The sequence below is a fragment of the Pogona vitticeps genome, chromosome 13, assembly GCF_051106095.1.
Source record: "Pogona vitticeps strain Pit_001003342236 chromosome 13, PviZW2.1, whole genome shotgun sequence".
NCBI lineage: Eukaryota > Metazoa > Chordata > Lepidosauria > Squamata > Agamidae > Pogona > Pogona vitticeps.
The window spans coordinates 16,664,460-16,686,758 of record NC_135795.1 but is presented as its reverse complement, the minus strand read 5'-3'; the positions used below and the strand labels follow the sequence as shown (position 1 = coordinate 16,686,758).

Below are 22,299 nucleotides of genomic sequence, written 5' to 3'. Positions count from 1 at the left end.
CTCACTCATTGTGGAAACAAGCTGTTCACGGCCGTCGGCCAAGGCCCACGTTACTCCGGTTGACAAGGAGGGTAAGAAGCTGGAAATCATTGGCAGAAAAATCTACTCCCTTGTCACCTTGCTACTTCGGATCATAAACTATCAGACTGTTCTAGGGGCTTATCACAAACAACTATGGCTCAAGCTTTTGCCAGGGCTAAAAATGATACCTGAAGACACCCGGCAAGCTTTCCTTAACTCATATGAGGAAGCTCAGACGGTATCCAAGTATGAACGTCTTTCCATCAGACATGCAGCAGAGGTCTCTGCCAGAGTTCTCATGTCTGCCATCTCTATCCGGCGCCACGCTTGGCTCCGTTCTGCAGACATAATGGAGGACGTCAAGTCAAAGGTTGAGAGCCTCGCTTTCGACGCTACCGGGCTGTTCAACGAAAAGACTGACTCCCATTTGGAGGACCTTCACAAGGCTAAGAGGACTGCCAAGTCCTATTCTGTTCAGACTCAATCTAGACAGCGACGCCCTCAATGGCGTAAATCTTATGGACAGTATCAATCTTCTCAACAATACCGTCCTTACAAGCACCTACCTCAGCAACGCTCTGGCCAGTCCTCTTCTTCTGTCCAGGGCTATCAGGGATACCGGCCTCGTCCACCCCATCGTCGCCAACCCTTTAAGCCACCCGGCAGGAAACAAAAACAGTATCTTTGACTTTCGGCCCCCCATTTTCAACCATTCACCACCTACCGCCCGTCTTCAACCGTTTCTTCACAACTGGTCTATCATCACTACCGACACTTGGGCTCTAAAAATCATTCAGCACGGTTACCAGCTGGAGTTTATAAGATCTCCTCCGCTAGGTTTCATAAATCATTCTCCCTTCGACTCCTCGCTAGAGGAAGAAATATCATCTCTCTTGGAAAAAGATGCCATCTCTACAGTACCACCCAGCGACATACAATGCGGGTTTTACTCCCGCTACTTCGCTGTCTCAAAAAGCGGAGGAGGCATAAGGCCCATCCTCGATCTAAGACTCCTAAACACTTACCTGCGACCCAGACGTTTTCGGATGCTCACCTTAGAGTCCATCATGCACCTGCTAAAAAAGAACAACTGGTTCGTCCTCATAGATCTAAAGGACGCATACTTTCACATCACTATCCACCCCGACCACCGCAAGTTCCTTCGGTTCATCTTTCAGGACACAATCTACGAATTCCAGGCCCTGCCATTCGGTCTGTCCACAGCTCCCCGGACCTTCACCAAGGTCATGGCGCCAGTGGCGGCTTACCTTCGTCTCAGGGGCATTCACATTTACCCTTACCTGGACGATTGGCTCGTGGTCTCCACCTCACGACGGCAATCCCTGAAAGACACAAAATTCATCCTGTATCTCCTCTCCAATCTCGGTCTCACTGTCAACAAACAGAAGTCTCACCTCATTCCCTCCAAGACAGTTCAATACATAGGGGTCTGTTTGGACGCTGTAAAAGGTCGAGTCTTTCTCCCCCCAGAGAGGATACACAAGATTCGACGAGCCATCAGGAAATTTCTTCCCAGTGCTCGAGTGACAGCCCATCACGCCCAACACCTCCTCGGCCTGATGTCTTCTACAACACCGGCGCTAGCTCACGCTCGCCTCAAACTCCGGTCGCTTCAATCATGGTTCCTCACCCTTTTCGACCCTATGATGGACAGCCAAAGGAAGCGCCTTCGTGTCACCCCGGAGCTCACCAGACAGCTCCAGTGGTGGATGTACACACCCCATCTCACGGTTGGCCGGCCCTTTCGTCCACTCCGTCTCACCGTTCAAGTCACAACGGACGCCAGTCCGTCCGGCTGGGGGGCGCACTGCGGGCGTCACACCATTCACGCCCTCTGGACACCGCAAGAAGCCATGTTCCACATCAATCACCTGGAACTGCTTGCAGTTATCAAGGCCTTCAGGTCCTTCCTTCCTCTGCTGCGCGGCCGCGGAGTTCAGCTGGTGACGGACAACACTACCACAATGCACTATGTCAACAAGCAGGGAGGAACCCGCTCTCATTCACTCCTGTATCTCTCCATCCTCCTTTGGGAATGGTGTTACCGTCATCATATCTACCCAGTGGCCATCCATGTAGCCACAGAGGACAACACGGTTGCGGACTCTCTGAGCAGGCTTCAACATCAGACACACGAATGGGAGTTGAACCCTCTGGTCTTCCAGGACCTTTGCCGCCAATGGGGGACCCCAGTGCTGGACTTGTTCGCGTCCCCTCACAACGCGAAATGCTCCCGGTATGCGTCCCGAGCAGGTCTCGGTCGCCACTCGCTCGGCGACGCATTCATGATCCCATGGAACCAGGGTCTCTTGTACATATTTCCACCGATTCCGTTGATACAGAGGTCCCTGATCAAACTCCAACGTTCAATGACTCCGGCCATTTTCATTGCACCTTTTTGGCCTCGCCAAGTGTGGTTCCCCACTCTAGTCAGCATGGCTGTGGACTCGGTAACCCTTCCGTTGTGGCCGGACCTACTGACCCAGGAAGCAGGCAAAGTCCTTCACCCCGACCTCGACACGCTCCATCTGACGGCGTGGAGGATCGTCCAGAAATTCAGGAGGTCTTGACCAATGCCATCAAGCCCTCCACGTCTCGCTTGTATGCCTACAAGTGGAAAAGCTTTCTGAAATTTACCCAGCAGAGAGATCTCGCCTCCTCCCCTGTGTCTCTTTCTACGCTTCTGCAGTATCTCCGTTACCTGTTCGATTTCCACCTGTCTATCTCTACCATCAAGGTGTACCTGGCTGCGGTTGTCTTCTTCCAGCCCAGAGCTTCTCCCTCTTCCCGCTTTTTCTCCCATCCCACTGTCAGGATGTTTTTGAGGGGTCTCTCCAACCTTCGACCTCCCGTTCGTCCTCCACTCCCTCAGTGGTCCTTACACTTGGTTCTGCATGCCCTATCCAGACCCCCATTTGAACCCATGGCTACCTGTGACCTCAAGATGCTTTCTTTAAAAACGCTATTCCTGGTGGCTATCACCTCTGCCCGTCGAGCTAGCGAGTTGGCAGCTCTCCGTCATGACCAACCCTTTCTCCAATTCTTTAAGGACAAGGTTATGCTTTACCTGGACGTCTCTTTTCTTCCGAAGGTGGTCTCCGACTTCCACGTCAATCAACCACTTATTCTGCCAACTTTGTTTCCGTCTCCGACTACTGACGTTGAACGCATGCTCCACATGCTTGATGTTCGACGGTCCTTAGCTTTTTATGGGTCCAGGACCAAGAACTTTCGCCTGGCCAACAGACTCTTTCTTTGTTACTTTGGCCCAAAGAAGGGCTGCCCGGCCTCGCCGTCCACGCTCTCTCGGTGGCTCGTATCTACCATCGCCCTCGCCTACGAGCTCAACCACAGAGATCCTCCACAAGGACTTAAAGCCCATTCCACCCGGGCTGTTGCCTCATCGACTGCCTTACTCCGTGGCGTTGACCTGCCCGACATCTGCCGGTCCGCTACATGGTCCAATGCCTCTACCTTCATAACCCACTACAGATTGGACGTGAGGGCAAAAGAGGAGACCAGATTCGGGAGGGCAGTGCTAGCATCGGCTCTTCAGTGACAGCCCACCATCCGGTTAGTAAGCGTGCTAATCACCCTTTGTGTGCATTCACAGAAGACCACGATGAAGAAAGAAAGGTTACTTACCTGTAACGATGGTTCTTCAAGTGGTCATTCTGTGAATTCACACAATCCCGCCCGGCCTCCTCTCTGTCTGTCTGTCACTGGCATCTCTATGACTCGAGGGCCTATGTCGGACAAATGGAACTGAGGGACGGTTAGGCTGGGCGTGCGCAGTAGGGGTAGTCCTAAACATTGTTACTTTTCTCTTGCAGCTAGAAAATGTTCCGAGAGGCCCAACGCTGGCGCTGGTATTAACCCTTTGTGTGAATTCACAGAATGACCACTTGAAGAACCATCGTTACAGGTAAGTAACCTTTCTTTTTAGATGGATTTGTGTTCTGTGTCTTCAAATGAAAAGTAATCCAGTGATTAAAAATCTGTCATTTTGAACTTTTAGAGAGAGTGGATGTGTTCCTGTTAGAAGTGATGCTGATTGAAATAACAATTTATAATGTCTGGTCCAGAATACAAATTTGTTAAGGCTTCATTGTTTGACTGTATTATGAAGTTGGCATCATTTAACGTGGGAGTTATTCCTAGGTTGATTGATATTTAATTTTTTAGCAGTGTGATTTCTGAAACAGTTGTGGAATTGACTAGCAACAAACATTTCAAGGAACTATAACATGGGGGGAAAATCAGATTTTTCTGGTACCTTAAATACCAGCAATACTATTTTACCTGGCATCGGCTTTCGTGAACTGCATTCCACAACATGAATCTAAGGAAGTGGGCTATGGTACACAAAAGCTTATGATAGTTAAAACGTAATAGTTTTCAAGGTGCCACAAGACTCATTTGGAGTATTCATCTCTTACCTCCATTTACCAAACCTTTACAGCTTGGTAAATGGATCTAATTTCCATCTTTGCTTTCTGCATATAGAAAGCAATATTTATGAAAGAGAAACTCCTGCACTCATGTAGGCTTTACATATAAGCAAGAACTCCAGTTTTCCTACACATGGAGTGTACGCATAAGCAAAAATGTTTCCATGAGATATGTGCTGCTTTGAAGGGGGGGGGGAACTAGTGTGGTGAATACACAACTCCTCATTTTTTCTGTTTTTAAATGTTTTGTGCCCAGCACTTTGTGACTTTACACTACATGAGACTAATTTGCAAGCTACCTTGCAGAGAAGCTTATCCACTACTACTTAATTTTTTTTTCATTCAATCACACCTGATAAGCTTCTCATGGTCCCCTAGAATGCAGTTTAAAGGTATTGCTTTATAAGGTATAGATTAGCAGAAAGCTGGGAAATGTTAAGAGGAAAGTATTAACGCGTCTGCAATGAATAATTGCAAAAATGTACCTGGTATATTCTTGTGGCAGGCTCAAGTAAGAATCACTTTGACAACATATGACAATCTTGCTGAGAATCCCTGAGTAAATTACATTGTCATTGCCCTGTAATCTCCTCATTTTGTAGTAAAATCACTTTCACTAAATTGTCTAAATCCTCATGTACCAGGATCAGCTCCAGTTATATGTTATAGAAAGTGGAATTTTTAGAAAGCACAGACACCGTTTTCTGTGTCTGGCATTTGATACTGCAGAAAGAGAAGCTTGATGTGTGGATTAGCTATGCAGAACCCTAGAAAAGAGGTTTTATCTGGGCCCTTTGACCACAACACTTCAGCTCATAGACAGATGGTTTTCTTTTAAGTATTTGCTAAATCAGGTTATGCTATAGTTTTCCTATAGGGATTTTTTCCACTATGACCCATTAATCTGCTGCTATCTGTTTATCATGCAGTCTGGTTAATAAAAAGCTAGCAAACACTCCTTCAGAAATTGGTCTCTCGGGTTAAAAAAAAAAGGAAGGAGGAAGCAAAAGCAAAGCTTATAGAATCTTACTGTATTATCAGGGTGAATCTTAAGGAATTTTCTCTTACTCTTTTCCTCTAGTATTTATGTGAGATATGCAAAAGCTGTGGGTGTGGGTCTCTGCCAATCTCCTGAAGACTTGTCATTTGAGTAGTCTTGCTGTCTTAAGAACGCTGTAGCCCAGTTCTCTTAATGAGACCCAATATTAGATTTTTCTCTTTCAGTAAACATTTTGTCCTTAGAGATACTAAGGAATGTTATGCTGATATAGGGTAGTTAACATAACCATGCAGCTGTTCCACTGGCATATAATAATATTGATTCAAGGATGCCAGTCTGTGCCCTCTGGGCAGCATCTCAGGAAACTTCTCTAAGATTCCTTTATCTACTTATAAATATAATAAGAATGTTTTGGAACTATTTTTTAATATTTGCTGACTTGTAGTAGTGGATTCAGCTGTGAGAAGGTTCTTGTCTGGACCTTCAAGACAAGTGAAAAGAAAAGGAAAAAAAATCTCCCTCATCAACCCCTTCTATCTCCTTCCATTTATGGGAGGAAGTTTTCTATTTTTTAAAAAATAAGTGATGCACCACGTCTGCCCTGCTCTAACAGCGTAATTTTTAAAAACTTCCTCTGTGTCTCCATGAAGGAGCAGGTTAATTTGCCAACATCCAGAAGTATATTAAGCCACTTCATGATATGGCAAATTGACAGCAGAATAAGCCAGACAAAATAGAGGCATTTGAATTCCCTTTGGATGTAAGGATCACAGCAAATGGCAAACTGGACCTCTGCTTGACCCCAAGTGACCCTGTTTAGCCCACTCCTGCCAGCTCGTAAGAGCCCATCTAGACAAATCATGAGGCTCTTGAGGGCAGTCACAATAGGCAACATAGGAAAAACAATTTGGCTGCCTAAAAAGGGAACTTCCATGTTGTTGGCATACATCAAAGAATAAAATATGGACACTTCCATTTGAAATGGAATGCTGATTAAAAATAAACTCTGTAAAATGTTAGCCATATGCCCCCAGGACCGCAGTACAATCCATTAATCTGCTTTCTGCTTACTGGTACACCTGATAGAATTAACCTCCTTTAGAAAAACAGATGTGTCCTTTACTGTTTCCTTTTGTTTTTCCTCCTGTCCTTTTAGAGTTTTAATGTCAAAGAAGCAGTAGAATGTATTATTTTGTTGGACTTATGCCCTGTTAGCATATCAATAATGTATGTAAGGTGAAGGCAGGTGTACCATCTGTCAAGAACCAAGTACTATTCCCTGTATGGTGGCTATTGTTTGCTTTATCCTCTTAACCTTCCATTTTATTCCAGAAGTTCTGTTTCAAATCCTCCTCAGAGGTTTCAAATCCTCCTTAGAGGCTTATTTCACCTTCACCTTTGTTCTCCAGAAAAGTCAAGGTGTTGAAATATTCATTTGCATGTTGATTTTCAGTTAAATATAGTTTCACCAGGTTTTCTCTCGCTGTATGACAAAGTAAGTTTTTGACATATTACAACTAATCCTTGGCTATCCCCTAACCTAAACATTCTGGAATCCAGCGCTTGATTAAACATGTGCACTTGTATAAGTAGGCAGATACATCTGAAAATGGAAGCAAACATTTTATCAAAGGTAATGGCCAATTTTCAAGAACAATATCATCATAATGAAGAAAATGAAGACGTAGTTTCAAAGCACGTTAATATTAATACTGCAGATGGGGGGCATAATCCAAGGAGCTGCTTTAAGGAGGACTTCTGAGTTTATAACATACACAGCTGAATTCTGCTTTAACTTTCACAATCAGCTGAAGCAGAATTAAAAGTGCTTATGAAATTCCACTGGGTTTAAGAAACAAAATGCCACATAGTACACAGGATTAGCTGCAAGGTTTTCTAGATTGCAGCTGGTGCCTGGGAAAAAAGTAATTCTTAAGCATGATAACAGTGAAGTCTAATAGTGCTCAAATACAGGTTTATAAGGGCTGGCAATATAATAATTGATCTGTAAGTTATTTTTTGCTGTGTATAGAACATATATTTTCTAATATTATATTTTATTATCTGTTAAAGACACAAGGAACACAACAACCTCAATATTCTATTGAACCTTGAGGTGTTGTTAGGATATCATCTGTGCTTAAGCTCTGTGAATGAAAGCTGTGTTGTGCCAGAATATCACAGTAAAAGAAGGTGTCTGTGTGTAAGCTATAGGTCCACTAAAATGTCACAGTCGGGGAAGTGTTAGTTTGATGATCTGATCTGGAGCTGATTGTGTTGCTTGTGAAACACAATCAGCTCCAGGTCTTGTTTTTGCTGACTGTATAGAGCTTCTCCATCTTTGGCTGCAGAGAATATAATCAATCTGATTTCGGTACTGCCCATCTGGTGATGTCCATGTGTAGAGTCGCCTCTTGTGTTGTTGGAAAAGAGTGTTTGTGATGACCAGCTTGTTCTTTTGACAAAACTCTATTAGCCTTTGCCCTGCTTCGTTTTGAAATCCAAGGCCAAACTTACCTGTTGTTCCTTTTATCTCTTGACTCCTTTCTTTAGCATTCCAGTCCCCTATAATGAGAAGAACATCTTTCTTTGGTGTCAGTTCTAGAAGGTGTTGTAAGTCTTCATGGAATTGGTCAATTTCAGCCTCTTCAGCATTGGTGGTTGGTGCATAAACTTGGATTACTGGGATGTTGAAAGGTCTGCCTTGGATTCGTATTGAAATCATTCTATCATTTTAGAGATTGTATCCCAGTACAGCTTTTCCCACTCTTTTGTTGACTATGAGGGCTACTCCATTTCTTCTACGGGATTCTTGCCCACAATAGTAGATATGATAATCAAATTGAATTTGCCCATTCCTGTCCATTTTAGTTCACTAATGCCCAGGATGTCAATGTTTATTCTTTCCATCTCCTGTTTGATCATGTCCAGCTTACCAAGGTTCATAGATCTTATGTTTCAGGTTCTTATGCAGTATTTTTCTTTGCAGCATCGGACTTTCCTTTCACTTCCAGGCACGTCCGCAGCTGAGCGTCCTTTCTGCTTTGGCCCAACCACTTCGTTAACTCTGGAGCTACTTGTCCTTGTCCTCCGCTCTTCTCTCACTGTCATGTTGGACGCCTTCTGACCTGATGGACTCATCTTCCAGCGTCATATCTTTTAGCCTTTTGTTTCTGTCCATTGAGTTTTCTTGGCAAAGATACTGGAGTGGCTCCAGGTGAATCGTGTTTAGTCAGAACTCTCCACTATGACCTGTCCGTCTTGGGTGTCCCTGCATGGCATAGCCCATAGCTCTTCTGAATTATTCAAGCCCCTTCACCACGACAAGGCAGTAATCCGTGAAGGGGTGACATGTTAAACTTTTGCAATAAACACAACACAGGGTCTTGTGGTATCTTGTGAGACAAGAATACATTAGCCCAAATCTTGTTGCATAGATCTGCCAGCCAAACAGGAGAAATATCACCAGTAGCAGTGTGTTACTGCTAATCAAAGAGTTCCTGGTTTAATTTTGGGATGTGTGCAACTTTGTTTTGAGGCATGTAAGTTGCAAGCAACCCAATTTTGGGATGTGTGCAACTTTGTTTTGAGGCATGTAAGTTGCAAGCAACCCAAAGCAAGACATCTTTAATTAATGCTAATGATGTCACTCCTGTTGCACAAATATAGCTGTGAAACTGGAAATGGGCCAGCTCTGTGGCTTAAGTCCCTCTTGAGTCAGCCTTAATTCTCCTGGAGACAGAAGGTAGAACACAAATCTTCCTCCAAATCCATTATTCTATTCTAGGGACTCTGTCTTTTGAAGATATGTGCTATTGTTTTTATTTCATTACATCTGTTAATCAATCCATCAACATGAGATTGATTGTGTTACCACTTAATTTGTATAAGTTTTATGACTCCTATTTGGCCATTTTAATTTATTTGTGATTTTTGTATTCTTATTCCCTCTTGTGCCTCTGCATTGAGCCCTCTACTGACAAGTGTGCATTCTAAACTATTTTCTTATGCTTACTTTGGACAAGTACTTTTTTGTTTTGTCATACATGCATTAAGTCGCTTATCTAGGCTTCTCAGCTAACAATGACTGCTGAATAACCTTAATGACTGTTATTAGGATCACCATCACTATGCTGGGATCTTTTGCATTTCTATTTCATTTGTTATTAACCCACCCATCCACAACTACATAGTTGCTTTTTAAATTGCTAGTTGCAATGAGTTGACTCCAGCATATGTAATGTTTTGTAGCCACTATGAAAGCAAAACCAATAAAAACAACAACAAAAAACCTTGACACTATCACATATTACATGTACTGCATCGCAGTACTATGGGGTAGCCTCTAAGCAATTTGCAGAAGCTTAGAGTCAGCCTTAATTATCCTGGAAGACGGGAGCTAGGACATGGATCTTCTTCCAGAGCCATTATTCTCTTCCCAGGACTCTGTGTTTTGAAGATGTATGATGGAATTATGGAGAACTTTTATTGCATGGTTTAGATCTGTTTAGTAGTGGTTTAATTGAAGACTATGTGGTGGTTGCTGAATCAACATACGTTTTCCAATGTTTGCAGGTGAGAACAGAAATATTGTAGAACAATTTTAGGAGATGGCTTTTACAGTATTATTTGTTACTTGAAATGGTCAACTTATTTTAGGCACTGACATTTACTGACTCCTATGAGACTATACTGCTACTGACTTATGAGAAAGTGCAATTATACCTGTCAATTAGAAACAGCCTTGCTTTTCCTTCTCTATATGACTTCTCAGCTGAGTATGTTAATTAGCCATTTGGAACACCTCTTGGTATGTGAAACTGAGATAACAACAGGCCATAAATAGAGCATGTTCACCTCCTGACATTTTGTATTATTTGATTCTTGTCCACATCTACTCCCCCCCCAATGAGTACGCAGTATTGTTCTTTTAGCACTGACAGATGGGAGGGGTTTTGCACATTTTGTGACTTCTTGTCCTAAGCAATTATTTGCTTTTCTGCCCCAAACAGAGCCATCACATTACAGAATCAGTTGGTTATCCTTGCAACATCATCAGCAGATGCTGGCAGCTACTATGTCCAGGCAGTCAATGAAAAAAATGGAGAAAATAAAACAAGCCCATTCATTCACCTGAGTGTGACAAGTGAGTACTACTCTTTTGACAAATGTATTCTGAAACAGGTGTCGCATACAGTACCGGAATGATGGAGTTTTAACTTACAGGAAAGTAGCTTTAGAAGTGTGTTTCATCCACTGTTTTTCCTTAAAAAAATCCTGAAAGAAAAGAAATTTAGCTTCCAAATTGTGAGTGAATTCTAAGTAGATTCTAAGTGTGCATTCAGCATAGAAGGCTCAGTCTCATAGCTTATATCCTTACAGTGATTTACATTTTGGTGCTTTTTGAATGAACTTTATTAGTTCTTAATCAATATTCTAAAAAGTTTTGCAACCTTTTCTATTTCATACACGGAAATGTTGATGTTAGTATTTTGTTAAGACTTTTACAAGGAGGCTCTCTTTAGCAACAAGAAACTTGTGCCTTATATATATTTGGTCTCTATAATTTTATTTGCTTGTTTGGCAGCTTGGTAAATTAGATATCTAGTTGCAGAGACAGAGATTAAGAGTTTGATTCTGCAGGGTGCTTACCAGGAAAAAATAGGCAGCCTGTGTAGCCTTGGGCAAGCTGCATAGACCAAGAGCACCCCCAGAAGAAGAGAATGGCAAACTACTTCTGAGTAGACTGTAAACTAGAAAACTCTTAAATGCCTTAAGTTGAAACCTGACTTGACAGCATGTTGTTGTTTTTGTATTGTAACCATCTCTGACTGTAGATGTTGGATGTGAGAAATTTGCCGTCTGGTCACAGTACCTGATGACTGTGCCTCTTGTCCATCCCTACTCTCACGTCTCTTTCCAATTTCTAGCATTGGCTGTTGCTTGCTTGAGCCATCCAGGTGTGCCTTCCTCGTAGTCCTCATTTACCTTACTCTTCAGCCTTTCTACCAGCAGCAAGTGCTGATCTAGTGTAAAGAGGCAAATACATTAGAGTCAGAAGATACGGTTGTATTGTACTGTTTGTCTCAGAAAATCTTTTGCAAGTATAAATCTGTAACAAGAGTTAATACAAACCGTGCCCTCAATCCACTTGCTTTTTCCAGCTAGATTAGACCTGTTGAATTAATTGCTCAGTGGTGAGTAGACACTGCATAAATCTCATAAATGGGTCTATTCTTATAGTGACTAGCAATTGTATTTAGAGAGCTATGATACAGATAATGGATGCCCTACAATACTGAACACAGTACGGTCTAAATTAGAGCATATGGTGCTGTGTATGACAAGAAACTGACTAGGCAGGTTATCAGAGTGGTTATATTTAAACAGTCTAATTTCTGATAAATCAAGCAGTGTTTCATGCCATTTTTTATGTTCAGATGGTACACAGATAATAAGGGAAAAGAAAAGGGGTTTCGATTTGGTCCATCTATTTTTTTTAAGAAAAGTCGTTAATTGATACAGCTTAAAAGATTCTGTACAGTTTCTGGGGACCAAAATCTTGTGATGTTATGCTAATTCCACATTCAGTAGTGTTAGATCCTGTTTGGGAAGGAACTGTTCAGGAGCCTCTGATCAATGAGAACAATTAGAGTTAAATATACAAATGTTTTATTAAACAAATGGGCTAGATGAGCTGGCTTTGCTGGCCTGAATTTAAGAAATACAGAGTTATCATGAAAGAGAGAAAATGCCAGGAGTTCCCTTTGTTATTCTGGGCCAAAAATGTGTATTTTGATGTCGCTGTTCTGTTACTTGGAATATGAGCACGGGCTATTTGACCATATTATTGTACTTCCTGCTTTTGGGTTGCAAATCCTTTTTGATGTGGATTTTAAATGGCATAGGGTCTAGTTACAGGTATGTTTTAAAGGCAGAACTGAGGAATTTTGGATGGAGTTCGTGATATCATATGGTAGCTCTGTACTTTTCATACATTCCTCGTGCAAAACTAGGCAGTCATACAGATGTCCCTTTCTTCCTCTCTTAACAGGGGGGAAAGGAAGGAAGGAAGATTCCCCAGCTTATCATATGCACTGATATATACCAATAATGGATACCTGAATGGATTCAGAGATATTTTGCCATGTTAGCTAATGAGCTGACCACATAATTTGAAGCCAGACCTAGAATACCTTGCAGGCTTTGCCACACACTCCCTGGTTTTCCTTGTAAAATAAGGTTGATAATTACATTCCCTAAATCACTTGAAAAAATCTTGAATAAAACGTGCCATGTAACCTCTGTCTCATTTTTTTCCTGGCAGCCCAGAAAAAACAGCTATACTTAGAATTTAATGACATTCATTTATAAAGCAGGCTTTAATGTCTGTATTACATAACCACTAATGCACTCTGCAGCTCATTTTCTGATCTTAATTAACATTGGGGAATAGTCAGTCTGTGGCCATGTGAATAAAACATTTACAGTACAAGACCATAGGGGACAAAGAATGGCATGGGCATAAGAGAAGAAAACAAAAATGAAGATAAAAATTTTGGAGGGGTTGAGAAGTTCATGCAGGTCATCTTTTAAATAATGGGAAGGATAATAATTAAAACACTTTCTTCTTCTTCTTTTTTCCTCTTTCATCAGCAAAGAGGAAAAGAGGCAGCCAGGCCAGGCAGTCCAGCAGGTATTGTTCACATGACAAATGTGTACAGCACAATAGCTATGTTTGAAGAGCTGTTTGAGCAGGCAACTAGGTGGCTCCAGGTAGGGGTGTAAATAGTCATTTGTTTTGACCTCAGTCCGAAGGATGAACAGCTAAGGTATTTTGTGACAATCTTGACAAAAGAATAATGGTTTTGTGCCAACTGAGCAAAATTGTCCAAATCATGTTTTACTGCAAATAATCCTTTAATGAGACTTACACAAGCTCTTGCTTTGTTACATGGAATGTTAAGGCTTAGAAACTGCTGAAGGATAGTTTGGGTCTAGGTGTGTGCTCAGCTTCTCCAAGGAAAAAGATAGTTGTTTTGCCCAGACACAGTTTGGGCAAATTTGGTTTCTCCTTTCTTTTTCTTTTAATTAGGAGATGGGTAGGAGGAAATGAAGTATTGTCACTGAGATGATTCAGAAATAGATAGACAATTTATCTCTAGACCAAAAAAAGCCTGTTATCTCAGTCACACGATTTATTCTACCTTTACACAATGCAATATTGCACATTTTTTTGTCTTTCTTCAAATATTTTATGAAAAGTCGCAAAGTATGTAGCTTGAGTGAGTAACTGAAAAGGCAACTTTGCAAAAGGTGAGTATTTGTCAGCTTTTTTGGCAGCCTGCGTTATTTTTTCCAACACTAATTATCTGGAACTGCAATTCAGATCTTTGCTGCCAGACTTTCCCATTCAAGTTGTTTAATATAAAGCTGCATGCCACTGTAGTAAGTATGTTAGTAAATTGGATATATTAAGTGTGTTAGTAAATTAGATATTATTCGGCCCAATTCATAATACAGTATTAGGCAATACATGTTTTGCAGACTTTGGTATCTTTTTCCCCTGAAAAATGCAAAACATGATTGATGAAATTTTGAAAAACCTTGCCAGCCAGCAGTTCTGAAGAGTCAGAAGATAATAAAGCCAATTATTATTTAACAAAGATAAATCTACCTCCCAAGCATTGTAACTGTAAAAGAAGGAACCCATAATCCTGTTGATAAAATTAAAGTTTTGAGGGGACTAAAATTAAATTCTTGGCTTGGCCATAGTGCAGTTAACTTGAAATATAAGAATGCCATCTTGGCCTGGCCAATTTTCATTTATAATAACAAGGTGTTTGTCCCAGACTATGAGAAGTTCAAAAACTACGCTACATAAGTCTTATTTAAATTTATCTAGTTGTTAAACTAACCCTTTAATCCTAATGAAACTCTCGAGAAGGTAAATATTATGGATTCAAATTCACTTAATTTTTCTGATGTCTATCCATACCGAATTCCTAAGGTAGCCGATGGGTTTCATCCAGTGCCAGATTCATGCTCATTTATATGAACATCTGCTTACCCAAACATTTTGAATGTTCTGGCATGTTTTGATGATAAATGAGGCCTAAACTGTATAAAATTATGGGAGAAGGGAAATTATAGAATCACATGAATCTGCATCAGTTAGGTGTTCTGTTGAAAACACCAGATCTTAATAAATTTCTTCCATTCTCAAGTTATGTCATATTGACCTATGCCTTTTTCAGAGTCACACCATTGTTCCATATTTATGTATCTAAAACTTGTGACTTCAATGAAACAAACTGCCAAAGCTGTTTTCATTCAACCTAAAAAGACACCACAGAACCATTGTAACATTTTATTGGTTAACCCCAGTTTACTACGTATTGCTGTAAGAGTCTGACCAGGGACTAGGTAAAAGCCCGGATGGAATGAAGTGGGCTAGAATGGGACCTTCTTAATAAAAATTGATGCCAAAAATAGTGGGATGTGATCAGCAATGAGCAGAACAATATTTTAGACCTCAGACCCAATGCATTGCCCCTTTATTGCCACAGCGGAGCACAGTAGCCTAGAACAGCAAGTTCTGAGGAGGATAAACCAACATAATTCATTAATTGTATATGACTAGATGAGGTAGATGTAGCAAGCCACAAATCATCTGCAGGAACAACATTCCAGTACCCATTCTGGGCAGTAAACTGATACTGGGAAAAACAACCTGGAATGGCAACTTCCTTGTAGGCTAGCCCAACAAAATTCACCCACTCCGACTAGAGGGGACTCATGCAAAAAGCCAAAAAATCTGCCCCAGGAATAACATTCCAGTACCCATTCCAGCCAGAAAATAGATACTTCAAAATTCACCTCCCCATCTGACTGGTTGCATCAATTCCTGCTAGTCGGATGGGACAGATGAATTTCATGGGCTGTCCTACTTTGAGGTTGCATATATGTCCCACTTTTTGGCACCAATTCTTATCAAGAAATCTCCATGCAGCCCGTTCTGTCCTGGCTTTTACCTAGTTCTGTCAAAACAGATGTTACATTGAACCTGTCTTTAGAAGTGGAGATGCCCTAAGGGGTTAAATTTGTTTATGTACGTTAACACAAGATTTCCTAGCTCTACAAGCTGCAAAATATCTTGCTTTTCTTTAGTGATTTATTTCTGGGAAGTAAGCAGAGGTCTGAGGTTGCAAACTGATTGTATAAATTTTGAAGGATCACATGTCTGGAGGAAAAATTTCTTTTTCATCTTTTAAGGGAGACATAGGTGTTTTCTATAGCTCTGCCTTAAGCAGATGAAGGTGCCTCAAGTCCAGTGGTCCCTTTTGTGACAGTGATAGCTTTAGAAGGGCCTTCTACCTGTAAACCTGATCCTTTGTGGGAATGCAATCCCATCCAGAACAAGGTGAAAACCACTCAATATGAATGAGTGGATCTATTGTACTATTATACTTGGGTTCTGCTTGTGACATTCTCTTGTATTTCATTAGCTGTCATGAAAATGCATGCCCGTTGGCAAGTTCTTAGATAATATAAGGCATTGGTAGAGTCTCATGATCTCTATTAACAAATCGTTCAGATGCCACATTTTTAAACCCACTCTCTTTCAGAAACAATAGCTCCAAACTGCAGTCCTATTTTATCAACCTCATCACTTGTTAGTTATGTTCCCCTGTCCCATATAGCAAATTTTCTTCACTTATTGTTGTGAAGATAAAAACATTATTGGGTCAAAAATGATGCTTTCCACTCTGAAAGGAAGTCTTGCTAAACAATCATTTCTGTTTGCCATCAAGGCTTCTAGAAAAATGGTGTGTGTGTGTGTAAGAAAGGAATTCACTTTCAGATTTTAATGGCAAGGCATCAGACTCAGCAGATGTTGAGGATATAGACAGGGTGTCTGAAACATATTGTTGCATGAATTTTTTATTGGGGGGGGGGGTTCCTGCGACTCAAGTGTAGGGAATGGAAAGAGAGCGAGCAAAACAGACCAGATTCTCCAGGGGACAGACATTGCAATGCCAGGGTCACACTTCTCCTAGCTTTATAAACTTGTCAAAGTGCTTTTATGCCAGGGGCGATTTCACACTTGCTTAGCCTCCATGGATCAATTTGACTAAGACAGAATGAATGCTTCTATGTTTGTTTTTGTTTTACATTGATAAAAATAGAAAGGGGAAATTGGATTTCTCTTTTGTGGCAGAACTTTGTATAGTACTAGTTTTCCAAGCAGATATGATGCAAATTCAATGCAAACCCAAGTCAAGAGTTTTGAGTTATGTCACACTTAAATCTGTCTTCAGAATAATGACATTTTATTTCATTCACTTTCTTGATAACCTTTAAGATTTTTTTTCTGTCAAGCAGAATTCCAGGTAAAACTCAGCAGTGATTTGTTTGCATCTCTCATCAGGCGGACGAATATGTGCTTTATGTTCAGTAATCATTCAGTATTCTTTTGTAGTCCAGAAAGGCAATTTCAACTATCTGTACAAGTGTTCAGGAGCTGAGCTAGATCTATATGGATAGCAACACCATTAATAATGCCCTACAATGTTAAAAATATGGATTGCCACTGTTCTGTTTTTGAAGTCTAAGGAGATTAGTGAACATGGACATTATCCACTGCTGGATAGCTCAGAGGTTTGGGGTTTGATTCTCCACTGTGCCTCCTTGAGAAGGGCTAGATTCATAGGGTTGCTTCCAGCTCTGCAGTCATGAGATTATTAGATTGTTATTAAGAGCAGGATGGAAAGGAGGGAGAGAAATTGTAGCCATTGGGTTTCTATTGAAGAAGTGATTCAATAAAGCTAAGTCATAATCAATGCAGGCCTGAATATTAATCTGTCTAGACACATGGTGGTTCTCAGTGAATTGCTCTATGTAAGAGATTACACACAGCTTAACACCTATGAGACACATCTTTAGGTACTGAACAAAACACAAAGGATGGTTGCCTCTTTTGAAGATTTTTACATCTTCCTTGTTTTTTATTTCAACAATTGTTATTCTATAAATTCCTTAGGTTCAGACTAGAAATATTTACATTATATTTATCCATGGTGGACACTGTTACATACCATCCTAGAACTGATGGTAAACATCAGAAGTGGTCTGAGGACGTGAACTATCCTCTCATATTAGTACCACTGGGGTACAGCTGTACCATCAGGACCAGCAAACGGTAAATTTGGCACATCATTGTTTGCACTCTGTGTCTGCAGTGTGTGCTAAGTAGTATGTGGGGAGTTATTTCAGCTCTGATATAGGCTGAGATTGGGCACAAACCCAAACCTAGCACTTCGGCAGATATAGGGACTCTTCTTTCATCTGTACAGAGCCTATATGCTAGTGCAGCTAGATTTTTATCATGCTAAAAAGTTTTCAGTTGATTTTTTAAGGTGGTTGGGAATTAGAACAGTTTTTGTACTGCCCTCAGATATCTGTATGTAGTATATAAGGAGGAGGGATTTTCTGATTTTGACAGGATTGTGTGTGAATGTGGAACTAGATCTGAGGTGATCGTTGACACATGCAAGAATTTGGAAGAAAGAGAACGGCTATAGAATTTACACAAACCCTTGTGTGAGTCTTTACAGAGCATTCCTAAAATATATTTTCCCTTCTGCTCATCGTCTTTTGCAGCAGATTTTTATTTCATATCCATGAATCAAAGTGTATTCTGAGGTATTTTGAAAAAAAAAACCCTGTATTTTAAATTTAGTATTTCTAAATATAATTTGTAAATAGCACTTACATACAATCCAAAAATGTATCTATATTTGTTCACACTGTGTTTTAGAAGCCAAGTAGGGATCTCTTCCTAACTCTTTTATTTATATCTGACATATGCAATTAATCTTTCTCTATCTCTAAAATCACTTTTGCTATTACATTCATTGGAGTGATTTGTTTCCTATCTCTGTCACTGCACTGGAGTTGATATGTGGTGATAAGAGGTTCTTAGAGGACACAAACAAAGGAAATAGAAAATTGAATTTACCTTGCAATCATTATATAAGATGTGACTTGCATCAGTTGTAATGCCATTGAGTGAAAGACAGTCTTGAGCAAACTATGCTGACTTGCTGGAAGACTTAAAGATAATCTCTCCTCTGCCCCGCCCCCTTGTTTAATGTATAGTGTTTTAGTGTGTTTCAATATCTGGACCTTTTCAATATACTGTATTAATAAAGAAAACAAATACAGTATTTGAATGACATACTGATACTAAAATAGCATCCTCTTCCATAGAATTACATGAAAATGTAAACATTATACACTTTCTTATAATGCATAAAACAATTTACTTTTATCTCTGTAGAAAGTTGTTGTGTTGTTTAAGCAGAGTTCTGGGTTCTTCCTGTTGCCTAGAACATTTATTTCAGTGAAAGCTGGAAGTAGTGGATGTAGGTGGTAGGATTATAAAAATAACTTCAGCTTCTGTGAGGTTCTCTATAAAATTACTGCAGTTGCTGGAGTAGTTACAAGGCCACAGTTAAAGGTTAAAAATCTGCAGTAATACATACTATTTACTCTATTATTGGACTAGAAATTTCATTAAAGCTGAATAGTAATGCCCCGCAGTGACCATTTTCTTGGGCTCCTAGATGACTGTCACATACAGCACTGATGGTACCTGTCTGTCATGGGTTTGGAGGGAAAGTTCCATCCTATGGGGAGTGGAAGGCGGGACATCAGGGGGGAGGAGCTGTACTGTATATATATTTGGAGCTTGTGTGGAGAGTTAGGAGTGGGAGTCTGTGTGTCAGACTGAGTACAACTGTGTGTCAGTTAGTACATACCTGATAGGTTCAGGTTTCTTTATAGGTAGCCAGAACTGATAGGTTCAGGGTCTGTGCTTTACTTTAAAGTGTTCTGTGTGAACCAAACTGTTATATGTATATGGTTGGGACTTTGCCACGTTACATCATCCTATTTACCTGATCTTTTTATTTACCCTGTTTGTTATTTAAATAAACCTTGTTCTTTTGTTTGTTAAATCCATTCCTGGTCTGTGTGACTCCTTATAGGGAATGGTTGGTGGCAGCATATTTAAAGTGTGGCATACTCCAGTAGGTCTGGGGTTGTAACAATGACTAACCACAAATAACCCATAATAAAGGGCTGTCAATTTCTCCTGGTGCTGCGTGCCCACTGAAGTAGTAGATATAAACTAGAATTATTTAGAAGGCCAATAATGAGAAAGATTAATTAGACATATTTAAAATAATATGTGTACTGTGCAAATCTATGCAGACATAACTACTGTACATTTTGCTTATGTTTCTACCAGTCTGAATGTTGTTATTTTTTTACAAAGAATAACTGTATTCATATTTGTGTAGAATCTTAAACAAGAAAAGTGTGTGAGTGCTCATTATCAATCTGCTCATTTTCCTATCTTTCTTGCTGATCTTTTGGCCTTCAAACTTCCTTTGTTTTCTGCCTCATAACTTTGAAAGAGAAATAAAGTGATAGATTTGAAACATGTTCATTCTTGAATACTCTACTGCCATATCAGAAAATTTCCCCAGAGGGAAGGCAATTCAGAGTAATAAATTGTACACACTTGTACATATGTGTACAAATGTGACAGGTTTTTATTCCACTTCAAAATCCTTCAGTGCTTCTGAGACATCACTCTTCAGTTATTGACAATAAGTGGAATTAAAATCAAGTTTCCAAATGGTACTTGTCATCAGTGATATTTTTACATTCTTTTGCCAGAGTTTATTTGCCTATTAAGGGGGATGGGACACCAAAATACAGTGGCTAGAAGCTGACTGTGCCTCCCAAATCTATACACATCAAAATAGACAAAATTGTGCAAATAGTTTCCTACTTAGAGTAATATTTACAAACAATCCAGAAAGAGGAAGCCCTCCATTTGTAGTAAACAGATACTGTAGAGAGGAGATATCCTATAACGGTTTGGCCACAAAAAATGCTGCCTGTATACCACCTTCAGCTAGTAAGAAGAGAAAAAGACAAAACACGAAATGAATGGACACAGTAAAGCAAGCCACAGCCTTTAGTCTGCAAGAGATGAGTAGGGTTACTACTGACAAAGAGTTTTCTGGAGATCAATAATTGATAGGATTGCCAAACACCATGATGGTATATGTAACAACAAATATGTCACCATGTTACGGAATTGTTTAAATCATCAGCAGTTGTGTATTTCTCTGTTATGGTAACTAATATTTTCACTAGCATATGATGTATTCCATGAATGAAACTATAATTTAGAATGATCGTTCTGCAAGTTAGGAAGTCATATCATTACTTGTTCAGCTGAAATCTGCTGTGGTCATTTTTCAAAAATTAAAAGTTTTTCAATGCTCCCAGAGTTTTTAAAGCTCCCTTGCTTTCATCCTGAGGAAGCCTCTGGAGAAGGTAGGGCAAGGGGAATTCTTTAATGTTCAAAAGTAGCAGCCACTAGTTGAATCATCCTAAAGATGACAATTTTCAAATATTAAAAACTCTGCTCACTACCCCATGGTCTCCAAAAACTTCCCCAGGACAAATGGTATCCGAAGGGGAGCCTCAGAACTTTTGGGAGGATTGGAAACTTTGAATTCCCCCCAAAAGAGCTACAGCTGATTTATATCACTATCCTTATGTGACACATAATTGCACAACAGAATTTCAGTCTTTATCTTGGCTCCTGTTCCTTCTCCTCCTTTCTATAAAGATATTACACCAGAACTCTCAAGTTCTACAGCATCATTCCTTGTGGGAATATTCCATTTCTCAATGGTAATCGCATCAGGATATCACTATTAAGTACACTGTTCAGTCCAAGATGTTCTTCTACTCAAGTGCATTACAACGAAGGAGCTCCACAGAGTTCCACAGGACCATGTTATTGTTTGATGAGTTTCCCTTGCCTATGAGTAGGTCACATGCAAAAAGATGTCCTGAAGAGTGAGCCTTCAGTAATACCTTATACATAATTTTCCAAAAATGACATGTTCCATTTGTGAGCAAGATTCATTTTCTTACGTATTGTCCATGATTAACTACCACAAAGCAAATACATTGTGTCAGCAGAATTTGTAGTACTTTATAAACATGTCACTTACTCATTCTCTACATGCTCATTATTTCTTTACAGAGAAACACTTTGCAAAACTACAAGGGGAAAACATTTTATGTTAGCTAAATTCTTCCATTAAAAGGATATATGACAAGTAGCTGAGGCAGCCGTTCTTCAAAAGTAAACACATGCATATAATTTCCCTTTTGGCAAACATCTTAAAAATTTAAACATGCAGAAGTGAAGGGGTTGTAATGTTAATAAGCTTTTTCTACTTTTTTTTGGTCTTCCTTATATAGCAAGCTGTGGATTGTGCTCTTGCTCTTATGGAAATCAGTAGCAAAATCCCTGTGGTTTTAATGGAACAGGATTGCAGATCAAAGTGTTTAGCTGTATGTACTTTTTTATGTGTTTAGCAAAAGAAAACAAAAACAAAACTCCTTTGTCTTGCTAAACTTAACTGACAGTGAACAGTATACTGATAAGTCAGCTGCCTCATCTGCCACCGTTAGAGTATCATTATGAGTGATTAAAATTGTCAGCTTAGAAAGAGATGCTGGCCACAATTTTTAAGTGAGCTACTTAAGGTCAACCTAAATAGCTTTCAGTGGTGTACTTGTTCTTTTACAGAAATATGTTCCCTATATTCTAGACTGTACCACAGTGTAGTAGCCTTGCTATTTTCTTGCAAATAAGTTATGTGGAGTGGAATGAATCTGGCTTTAGTGCTATAGTTTTATAGTTTG

The 22,299-nt window shown here is 40.1% G+C and overlaps 1 protein-coding gene across 5 annotated transcripts in view; it reads left to right on the top strand.

The window, feature by feature from the left end:
- The window catches only part of SDK1 (sidekick cell adhesion molecule 1), a 574,835-nt gene that overhangs the window by 242,489 nt on the left and 310,047 nt on the right, over nt 1–22,299 (top strand). For all 5 annotated transcript variants that reach the window (XM_020802390.3, XM_020802389.3, XM_020802388.3 and 2 more), the window contains exon 5: nt 10,506–10,639. In XM_020802390.3, the coding sequence (XP_020658049.3) occupies nt 10,506–10,639 (134 nt within the window). The remainder of the gene's footprint in view (nt 1–10,505; nt 10,640–22,299) is intronic.